The sequence below is a fragment of the Drosophila subpulchrella genome, chromosome X (assembly GCF_014743375.2).
Source record: "Drosophila subpulchrella strain 33 F10 #4 breed RU33 chromosome X, RU_Dsub_v1.1 Primary Assembly, whole genome shotgun sequence".
Classification (NCBI taxonomy): Eukaryota; Metazoa; Arthropoda; class Insecta; order Diptera; family Drosophilidae; genus Drosophila; species Drosophila subpulchrella.
Window position 1 is genome coordinate 12,841,318 of NC_050613.1, and position 11,721 is coordinate 12,853,038.

The 11,721-nt window shown below is 38.8% G+C and overlaps 1 protein-coding gene across 4 annotated transcripts in view; it reads left to right on the plus strand.

Moving 5' to 3' along the window:
- The first annotated feature begins 1,512 nt into the window (after positions 1-1,512).
- Positions 1,513-11,721, plus strand: part of LOC119557659 (insulin-like growth factor 2 mRNA-binding protein 1) — a 34,403-nt gene continuing 24,194 nt past the window's right edge. The window contains exons 1-3 of one of the 4 annotated variants that reach the window (XM_037870516.1): positions 1,513-1,746; positions 1,808-1,946; positions 2,032-2,218. In XM_037870516.1, coding sequence (XP_037726444.1) covers positions 2,157-2,218 — 62 coding nt within the window. In that variant the 5' untranslated portion in view covers positions 1,513-1,746; positions 1,808-1,946; positions 2,032-2,156. Of the gene's footprint in view, positions 1,747-1,807; positions 1,947-2,031; positions 2,219-11,721 lie in introns of those variants that run through there. The other 3 variants (XM_037870519.1, XM_037870514.1, XM_037870517.1) reach the window with 3 other exon arrangements.

Below are 11,721 nucleotides of genomic sequence, written 5' to 3' on the forward strand. Positions count from 1 at the left end.
CTGTATTTGTAAGTCTTTGGAAAGTTAAGATCCTTTTTTTTTGGTGGTCGGTGACTGTTTGGAGTGAGTGTGGTGAAAGCCGGCTGCTGCTCTTTAAAGCGGATAGAGCGGATAGACGCTCACACGTACGCAGGAGCAGGGTCAGCCATTTTGGTTTACAACTTTCACTGTTTTGGATGGGTGGGAAAATGCGACGCCGACGCTGACGCCAACGCAGCTGCTGCTGCGGCGGTGGCAGAGGGACAGAGAACAGAGCAGTGTGGCAGAGTTTTCCTCGCATTTTCATCGGGCGCTGAGCAGACACCTTGGAATTGGGATCCGTATATCCGGCAGGGCAGGCAGTTCACTCGTCGCCGTTGCGTCAGTTCGTTCGACTCTCGACTCTCAGCTCACAGCTCACAGTTCACAGTTCACAGCAAATAGCAAATAGCTCACGCCGCGTCGCTTACAGCTAAATAGCGCTATCGAGATAGTTTTCAGATAGATTCAGACGCCGCCGCCGCCGTTGTCGCCGCCATTTGCGATTTTTGTTGTTTTTTCTTCCATGACCAAAAAGTGAAAACAAAACCAAAAAAAAAGAAAAGAAAATAGATAAGAAAAGAAAAACCAGTGAAAAGCAAAAGGAAAAGTGCTAAATTGATGATTTTAAACATAAAATATAAGTATTCTACGAGAATTCTTGAGGTTTAAGAAATACACCAAAGTGTAAGTGAATGAGAAAGACAGAGAGAGAGAGAGACGGAGAGGGAAGAAAAGACAAAACCAGAGAGAGTGAGAGAGAGAGAGAGAGGGGGAGAGTGTTTTTCCAGCCTTACTTTGTACGCACTTACGCAGCTACTGCCGTCTCGCTCGCACCCGCACACTCTAATGCCAACCACCGCAACCCACCCACAGAGTTGTCACCTACGCAAAAATCAATAACGAAAGCAAATCAAATAATATCCACATCGCCAACGAAAACAGGCCAACGAAATATTACTTCCGGTCGTAATCAATCAATAGATAAAATCAGCCATAAACTCAAAAACCCACACAAACCCAGCTCAAAGGGTCCTACATTTATAAAAACCTTAAAAGGGGGTTAGTTCTGTAGTATCCCTGAGAAACACCCAATGATTGGATTAAAACTAACACTAGTAAAATGCATATAAAGTGAACAGAACTTGTTAATTTTTATGGTAGTCATTTTTTCGCTCCAATACTTACACAACCCTTCCTATAATTATTATAATCTCTTAATCCAAACAGAATTATATTATTCCTATTTCAATCATGGAATTTCTGTATCTATGATTGAAATAGTTTAAGAATGAGGTTTACTATAATATTCAAGGATTTTAATATATTTGTAATACCATACAGTTAAAATGTATTTCTTTTCCTTTTCAAACTTTAAGCAGTTGAATGATAACAAGATGTCATATTAAAGTTGGGGGTGTTATGATTGTAGGCACCCCAATTCTTAGACATCATTGGCTCTTCTGTCAATCCCAGCTGCCAAAAGGCACCTACAAATTTTCACTTTCTCACAATTCTGTTTCAATTTTTTTCTCGCTCAAAAAAATCAAAAATTTACCCAAAATCAAAAATATACACTCACACACAGACCATAACAAGACAAGAGACCGAACAAAAACAAATAACAAAACCCAAACAAAATAAAACAAGAAGAAAGTAAAGTAAAGGAAAGCAAAGGAAAGAAGAAAACGGACGCGGGCCACAAGAACAGATCTAAATCCAAATTCAGTAAATCCCATTCAGTACAAAAAGTTCTTATCTCATTGTTCATAGACTTTTCGGCTTGCAGTTAAAATTCGTTCATAGATCTTCACATTTAAGAGCAATCCGAACCCCCAATCCCTGATCGCGTAATACCCAACCCAAAAAAGAGAACCAGTGAGACGGCAGCAGTGAGACGGCTTCATTTAGTAGAAAAGAAAAGAAAGGTTGCACAGAGTACTCCACCCCCTTGAGAAAATTGCACACATCCAATATTCAATCCTAAAGACTGACCTATCAAACATCTCTCAGATAGCCACGTCCATCGATGAAGGTTGAACCGAAAACCGATAGCCAGAAATTGGAAACTTAAAGGGATCAATAGCCTGGACCGAACCGAGAACTCTCTGGAATTTCAGCGATAGCACCTCAATCGTATGCAGTTTCAGCCGACATCCTATTGTTCAATCGATGATCAGCAGTTAAGGCAATTGAAACTGTAAGTATCCTATGGCATTTGCCATATGTACACCCCACCTATTGTATTGACATGCCCTGCAAGATGGTTAACAAACACTTCTCACATTTGGGTTTATCTGAAATATCTCTATAGTATGATGTATGATTTTAAGGAATGAGGATGGCTTAATAAAAGCTAAATTCTGATCAGTCTTAGTTTATAACTCAGCATTAGTGATCACTAATTGGAAAATGTGTTATTATAAACTTAATTCACTACCCTTAGGAACGTATACCTACATACAACTCTTCTTCTTTTCTTCTTTGAGATCTAATGGATATCTTAGACCTTCTAGGTCTATCAATTGAAATGATATTATAAGGCGCAACTAACTAGAACTCATAATATTTAAAAGTTGCTTCTATGAGTAGTAGTTCTGATTACTAAAATTTCACTTATAGAACTGAGATCAATTAAAAACCTATAACTTAGGAGCACAACCGCTTCCCCCAGTTTCTCTGGCCATCTTTCATTCATATTTCCGATGAGAAATTCCCGTTTCTTTCTGGCTTTTGGTTAACAGAGGGGGCCTTCACTCCATTGCAACATTGTGGGAATGACACGGCGACTACAGGGAGTGCTCCCCAAGTTGGATAATAAATTGCCGTCGATGAGAATGAAAGCGCCACCGAGTGGGGCAGGCTCCTCTGTGGTTGAACGAAGAGGTTGCGTGTTTGGCGTCTATTTTAAATGTCGACAGCGCAAGATGCGCGTGGCATGAATGGAGCGTCTGTCGTCCCGCCTTCTTATTCTTCTTATTCTCTTCCTCATTCTAATCTGGCTCGTCTGCGTCTAAATTTAATACATTCTCAAGTGAGGCGGCGAATTCATGGAAGATGCGAAAAAGAATCGGATCAATTCTAAAGTTCAACAGCCGGTGAAAAAAAAAGAGAGAGTGAATCAGTGGGATGGATATAACCAAAAGGGAGTTATGTATGTATTTTGGTGGTGGGGTAAAAACTAGAAGCAAACTGACAAAGAAAAAGGAATAGTTTTAGCAAATTTCTCAATTTAAATCTACCATAAAAATGGGTCGTATAATATTTACTTTTACCTCCTGACATTTGATTCTGCGAAATGTTTTTTTTTTGGGTGAAGGAGGTATACGCCTTTAAAATTGTCTATTTTTGATCTTTAGATTAGTTTAGATCTACTAAAATGATTTCCAAATGTGATTCCTTTAAATACACAAAGAGCAAAGCCAAGAACATTGTGCTTTAATTGAGAACTTTCGTTCTTAAAAGCCGTGTGAGTACAAATGTTCTTATTTTGAGCTGAATGTTTTTAGTTCTAAAACGAAATGGTAGGAACTAAAAAAGTTAAATGAGATGATTTCGTTCCATTTTTAAGTTGATTTTGGACTTAATTTAAGATAAAAATAAGTTCTTTTTTTCTGTTTTCCAGAACATTTTGGTACTGGTCAATATGATAACATATTGTGATTGATTTTATTTATACTTCTTATATTTTTTAGATAACCTATCTTAAATTTTTATAATAAAAATAAAACATTAGTAAGACGCTAAGCAGACTTCCTACTATTTATCTAAGATTTCTACCTGAATAGATTTGATACCATACTACTTATACCGATCCACCCCAATTGATTTCTCAAAAACAGGCTTCCATGTTATATTGCATTCTATAGTATATATATTTCTAGATTGGATATGTTAGTATCTAATTTGTTCTTGAGGGCGCTCAATCGATCCCTCGATCTTCATGCGTCCATCTATCTCGTTCTATTGGCGGCAACTGTACCTCGTTAGCGCTCCTGTGACGCGGGTTGTCCTTGAGGCAGCTCTCTAAGAAAGCTTAGGTAGGCAGACAGGCAGCTTTCGCAGCTGTTGCCAGCCTGCCTGGTCGCCTGGCTGCCCCTCGCCCGCCCTCCCCTCGAGCACTCCTTATCTAGTCCTTAAAGGTGTCCTGTAGCCAAACGAGCAAACGAGCTCCTCGACCCCATCCCCACTGCCATCCCATCCATCCCATCCCTCATCTCTCCAGCACTTCGCGTGCGATTGTTTAATGTCCTGTTCGGTGGCGAGTGTGTGCCTTAGAATCAGGATATCGCCGAGTTAACCCTAGACATTGAGGACAAGTAACCTGATTTCAGTTTTTAGAGAACGGGGAAAATTAATATTTAATGATTCGTAAGTTCCAAAGAAATAAGTTTTTATTTGTACTGCAATACAATCTTTGAACACGTGCTTCAGTTTACCAAGAAGAAACCAAAGTACTCTTTTCCATATTGCATAATTTAAGATCAGATAGATTGAAAAACGGTTTATATGTTTTGCAATGATTGAGGAATACCATTCCTTATTCCTTAGTGATTTAAATTTTAAAGGTTACTTTTATTAATATATTATAGAAAACCGATTTTGAATAAAGACATTAGACAGCGCATCATATGTAAATTCATTTTTTTGATCTTTCATTTTTCCGCGATCCTTGACTAGTTACAAAATGTTTGTTTAAAACCATGGTCTCATTAGGGTTTGGGATAACTAAAATTTGTAGTCAATAACACTGCATATCGAATGTTAAAAAATAAGTTTCACTTGTAAACCAAAGTCTTATATTAATAATATTATTAATAAGCTACTAAATCGTATATCAAGGTTTTATACACAAAACAAATTGTTATATTTCACTGTCAAAAGACTAGTTGCTCTAAAGGAAGCTTGTCGTATATGTTGTATTTAATCTTATATCAAGGGTTTGAATTCAAAAGAAATACTGTTCTATACTTCTCCGAAAATTAAATAATTGTTTCGGTAATAAAACAAATTTCTTTTGAGGGAACTCCCCACATATATTGTATCATATCTTATATCAAGGGATTCTATTCTTTACTAATCACTATCCTAAAGATGTAATATTTATTAAGGAAGTGATACAAGTTGCTTTCGAGGGAACTTCTCACATATATTGTATTATATCTTATATCAAGGGATTCTATTCGTTACTATTCACTATCCTAAAGATGTAATATTCATTTCGGAAGTGTTACAAGTTGCTTTCGAAGGAACTCCCGACATATACTGTATTATATCTTATATATTCATCACTATTCACTATCTTAATATGTAATATTTGTTTCGGATACAAGTTGGTTTTGAGGGAACTCCTCACATATATTGTATCATACTACTCTACTCTTCACTATTCACTATCCTAAAGATGTAATATTAATTTCGGAAGTGATACAAGTTGCTTTCGAGGGAACTCCTCACATACATATATTGTACTATATCTTATATCAAGGGATTCTATTCGTTACTATTCACTATCCTAAAAATCGAATATTAATATCCGAAGTGATACAAGTTGCTTTCGAGGGAACTTCTCACATATATTGTATTATATCTTGTATCAAGGGATTCTATTCTTTACTATTCACTATCCTAAAGATGTAATATTCATTTCGGAAGTGTTACAAGTTGCTTTCGAGGGAACTTCTCACATATATTGTATTATATCTTATATCAAGGGATTTTATTCGTTACTATTCACTATCCTAAAGATGTAATATTCATTTCGGAAGTGTTACAAGTTGCTTTCGAGGGAACTCCATACTATATCTTATATCAAGTTATTCTATTCGTTACTATTCACTATCCTAAAAATCGAATATTAATATCCGAAGTGCTACAAGTTGCTTTTGAGAAACTCCCCATACACATATGTTGCCCTTTGTGAGCCACTGAGCATATGTAAAATGGAATCCCCCAACGAAGTTTCCTTCCCGCAGGACACGAGCACATTTGTGTATGCATTTGCGGCCCGGTTCGTGTGCATCTCAATCACATTTGACTGCGTTCGCCATTGCAGTCGGGAAAAGTGTATTCAACCACTGAACCACTGAGCCAACCGAACCACCCAAGCCACCCACAAGTGGCTAAGTGGATGAACAAACGGACACACATAGCTCTCGATGATTTTATTCGCAGTTCCCTCTCTCTTTAATGGGGGGGGGGGGGGGTTGTTGTGGGTGGTGGATAGTGGGTGGCAAGGACCGATGTTGCATACTTTTGAGGGGTTGCTGTTGCACTTTGCTGCGCGCGCGCCATTTTGTGCTTTGTAAAAAAAATAAAGGGGGCAGTAAAAGTGCAACTGCAACAGGCGTTCGCCATTTGCCGCCGGTGAAGGAAGTAAAATAAAATAAAAATCAGGAGCGGAGGAGGGGTTGAGGGGGCTGGAGGTCAAGCCCGCCCACCCCGGGGGTTATAACCTTTAGCAGGATGATGTTGCAACCGCAGGAGTGGCCACCCCTCGAGGGCTTCTCGCTGTTGCTGGTGGTGGTTGTGCTGAGATGCGGAAACCCTTGCCGCCGCCGTTGCACTTTTGTTGCAAATTGCCGGCGAGGACAACAAAAAGAAAAAGCTTTACAAGCCTCGCCACCTCTAATTGGCTTGTCGCGCCGGAAAAAAAAGAAGGAGTGGAAGCAAGGATTCGAAATCGGCACAAAGGGTAGAACTAATTTAAACCATGTACCATGTACCGCACCCTTGGCAGCGGCACCCTTCTCCTCCTTCCTACGAGAAGTAGAGGCCTATTAAACGTCAATTAATGTCACCTTTAAACAACTGAACTGCAATCGCTGCAGTTCGCCCATCCTTCGCGATTCCTTTAGGGTCCTTCAACCCTTTTGCCCTACCCTCTCGATTGTGATTATGTTTTGATTGCGACGCGTGCAGGGATATATGTATGTATGTATGTATGTATGTATATGCAGAGGGTATGGGCTGCGGAGGGTCAGAGTGCACTGTTGCATGCAACAAGTGAGCCCCGACAGAACCAGAAGCCCTCTTTATTGTCGCCATTTGAATGCATCCTTGAAGATAGCGACGGGGGTCTCGCGAAAGGACAAGATTTAAGCTGGTTGCAGGCAATATACGGAGAATTTCTTTTGATTTCTTAAGGCATTTCAACGCTCTGCGTGTGATAATGATATCCTCTTAAGGTTTGCTCAATTTAAAGGTTGAGTGGTGGTCGAAGATGTTAAGTGAAGTCAGTTTCTTAGGCCTAACAAAAACAAACTTTACTTTTAGGTTTCTTAAGGAGGTGATATTTACTATTTAAGATACAGAAAGATATGGCCAGGTTGAAATGGATTCATTGAAAGATGAAAGACATAGCACTTCCGTTGTGGTTCTAAAAACTATGGTTCTAAAAACTATGGTTCTAAAGTCTATTGTTTTAAAAACTATTAGTAGATATTAAATTGATAGTCAATAGTATACCCAATTCCTTTTTGTCTTTCCTGAACAAGAATTAGAAGACTAAACAAGCTATAAGAATGATTACAATTTCGAAAACCCATAAGCTTTTGTCGTTTCATTCAGTTAAAGATAAGTTATAAATAGATGGTATAAATCCATAAAAATAATAGAGGATCCTATTAGTCAAAAAGCAATTTGATCATATATGTACATACCAAAAACAATAAAGCTATACAATTTGAACCACTTTAATGTAGTTGTATCATACAAAATAATTTGGTAGATCAATTATAAGCAGTAAGGATTGATAAGTAAGCAATGTGCTTTGAATGTAAAAAGTTGTTAGTGGTTTCAAATATTGGAGCATGAGAAAGGATCATAAATAAAAATAAATATAAAATAAATAAAAAGATACTAGAAATAAACTAATAATATGATATTCTTTAGAAAACCAATGTGATTGGATGTTCTTAATTAATATTTTATTTATAACGAAATGGAAAACAAATAAATCCTAAAGAAAGTTTGAAAGACATGTTATTTTTAAGGATGAGCATGGTTAGTGGTTCCAACTGTTTGGGGGGCAAAAGAGGATCATCAATGAAAAACATAATAGGTATGTTCTAGGAATATATGGTTAGAGTGCTTAGTGGTTCCATATTGAAATATTTTTTGGTCTGTTTAAGGTTAGAGAAAGTGAGTACTCAGTAGTTCTTAAGTTCCTTTTACCAGTGAAAACTTTTCACCGCTAATCGCAGCTTTGGACTTGAACTTGTGGCTCAAGCTCAAGGACATTGTACTAACCTTACACCATCCCAACTTCCACCCCCCCCCCTCCACTCATCCTTCCCCCCAACTAGGATTCTATGCGAAACTCGCTTTAAGTGTCCTTTACCCCCCCCCCCCCCCTCTCACCCACTCCGCATCCTATTCGTTTTTCAATTTTTCGGCTGCTTTTTGCGTTTCAGTTGTTTTCTAAGAAAAAAAGCAGCAACAACAAGGACAAGAACGCCGGTATACAGAGCAGCGGCAGCAGCAGCAGCAGCTATTGTGTGTTCGCAGTTCACTTCCTTTGCCGCTTCCTTCTTCCTTTTTGGTTTTCAGTTTCCAGAGCTTAAGCGCCGTCGTCATCGCCACACACACACAGAGGCACCTCTTCTATGTGTGTATCCATGTGTGCCTCGTTTTTTGGCAACGCCAGCAGCGCAGTCAGCGTCGACGTCGACGCCGGCAGCAATACAAAAAAAAAGAAAAAGAGAGAGCAAGACAGACAGAGTGTGAGAGAGCAGTCCTGAGCATTGTGCCTCTCGCTCGCACGTGCTCCTTCAAGGATGATGGGGGGTGGGTGGGGGGTTTGGGTTTAGTCGCTGATGGGGAGGGGGGAGGGGGGGCAACACACACGCGCGTCTTTTCTGAGCCGCTTTTTTGAGTGAGTTTGTGGAGAGTGCCAGAGAGAGAGTAGAGTGTGGAGACAGGAATTCGCATTCCCTATACAGTCCAACTTCCATAGCTGGAACATCCAGTATCCAGGCAAAGTATCTTCCACTCGAGCTTTAAACGCCAGCAAACCCAGTTTTTATGACTCAAATCGGAAGCAATCTTGAGGGAATGCTCCCTATTAAAGAGCACGACCCATATTTATCACTATAACTAACAAGGATTTCCAAACATCATCAAATTTTAAAGAATTCTAACCTTCCTCCCATAATCATATTGAAATTAATGTGTTTTTTAGTAAACTCTAATTAAAAGCGTTTATTTTTACCTTGTAGGATTAGTTTTGTAAAAATGCGAATATCTCGATTCCATTAAAAACGATATAGAACATATACTTTAAGGACTTTTTTTACCCGAGCAACCTTAAATAAGAGTCCTTAAGAAGTATCCAAACAAAAGTTAGATCTTACTCCCTAAATTTTTTATAATGATAACTCGAAATGCCTTAAGATGAGCTAATTAATGGCTTTAAATTTGTCGTTATTACCAAAAATGTTAGGAATAACTGAAATATGAACTGCCAAGTAGCTACAAATATGTTTACAAACCTCTAACTACTACGAACTTTTCTATCTGAAATCTAACTTATGCAGATGATGTACATACATAAATTGTTTTCTACTTTTATGGCTTTGCTTACCACAAAACAAAGTTAAAACTAATGCCAGATAATTAGTTTCAAAAGTACGTAATCTAGTAAGTAATCTAGTTGGTTTTCATAACTAAAATAAATATGTAGCTTATGCGATTAAATTGTGTAACTAAAAGTTTTTGGCTTCTTAGATCTTTAAAAATCAATTAAAATTAAACTTCGATACCAATGTGGGAGTATATCTCAAAGACTTGAGCCCAGGTGGCCTTACTTAACTTTATAAGATGCTTGATTTGCCGTGTCAAAGTATCTTAAGGTTTCTTATTAAACTAGATTAAAAATGTATGATTGGTGAAAGAGTTCTTAAAGATACTATGTATCTTAGATGGCATCTGAATATCTCAGGATCTGGCTCGAAGCTTTTCTGATAACCCGAACTGAACTAAACCTCCATTTTAGATTTCATCTGTCTCATTGTTAGCTTTAATTACCGCTTTTATCAATTTCCGCGCCACTCACCAAAAAAACGACGGGCGGCAAGAAGAAGAAGAAGCAGAAGACGCCAAAGTCACTCAACACTCGCCGCCTCGCTCGCACTCGCACTCATTCACACACTCATCTCACACACACACACACACTCACACTCGAAAAGCACTCGCCGAAAAAATTTTCGGCAATCCGGCACGCACACTCATGCACGCGGTTTCTTACGTCTTTTGCCATTGCCTTTGCCTTTTGCTTTTGCCATTGCCTCTCTTCTCTCTCTCTCCCCGCCGCCTTAACGGGCTGTGTGTGTGTGTGTGTGCCGTATCTGTGTTTAGGAATTTCGGCAGCGGAGAAACAAAATGTGAATTTTCGAGTGAAACTGTGGCTGTGCGCTCGGTCGGCAGTTCAGTTCAGTGTCTGAAAACGCTCCTAACTGTAAGCAACGTAGCGTCGCGACTCGCGGGCTGCCCCAAATAATATACCAAAAAAATTATAAAAAAAAAAAGAAAAGCAGAAAGAAATTTTGTACAAAGCCAATCAAAAAAAACGAAAAAACACCAAAATCAGCAGCAGCAGCAGCAGCAGCCTTGAATCAATTTTTTCTGTGTGTTACACTTAGTTTACTTTGTGCCATTTTCATTTTCCCCTTTTTCGCGCCACGGATTCTTGGATATCCACGGATAACGGAAACGGCTAACGGATCCGCCGTTACAAACTATCTCCGCTGCTGAGAAAATCCCAAAAAAGAAAATAAGAAAAAACCGAAAAAGTGGGGGGGAGGTGGTGAATAACTTTTTTGGGGGGGGGGGGGGGCTTGTGGGGGGTTTCTGTGTGTTTTTTGTTGCTGCTGCTGCTACTTTTTTCGTGGCATATTTTTTGACTTTGACTTTAATTCGTTTGCCTTTGCTTTTTTCCTTTGCCCCTGTGCTAGTGTATGTTTCTGAGTGTGTGTGTGTGTGTGCTAAGGCGTGTGCATGTGTATTCTGAGCAACAACAACAAAGATTGTAATACGTTTTTTTCCCTTTTTTTTTCTTGATAACATTTTCCATTTTCAATTGCCGCCCCAACAAAACAAAAAGTGTGGCCCAAAATTACAAACAAACAAAATCCAAAAAAAAAAAAGAACCGCGCACCAACAAAAACAACACAATTTTTTTTTGATATTTTTTGAAGGCACTCTGACATCATCTGCAAAGCTCCACTCTCCACTGCGCGAAAAAAGAAACACCGAAAAAAATTCAAAAAAGATAAAACACAAAACAACAACAATTCTTAAACATCAACAGCAGACAACAAACAACATTCGAGAGAGAGAGAGAGAGAGAGAGAGCAACAAATGAAAAGTAAGCCAACAGACAGAAAGAAACACAACAAACGACAGTCAGAAATTTCCGCAATTTTTTGGGCCATATGCGAAATGGTTTATTTTCCTTCGCCTACTTATTCACCACAAAAAAAAGACAACAAAAAAACAACAAAACCAAAAAAATGCCAACAACAACACTTACGCACACACATACATCCACACACGAGAGCCAAGATCAAAGTCAACATGACGAAACAAAAAGCTCGCTCTCCTTACTTTTTTTTTTTTGGCTGCTCTCACGCATTGTCCCGCATAAATCTCTTCTACTTGTACTTCTAATGCCCCCGCGCTCGCTCTCTTTTTCTCTCTATCTCC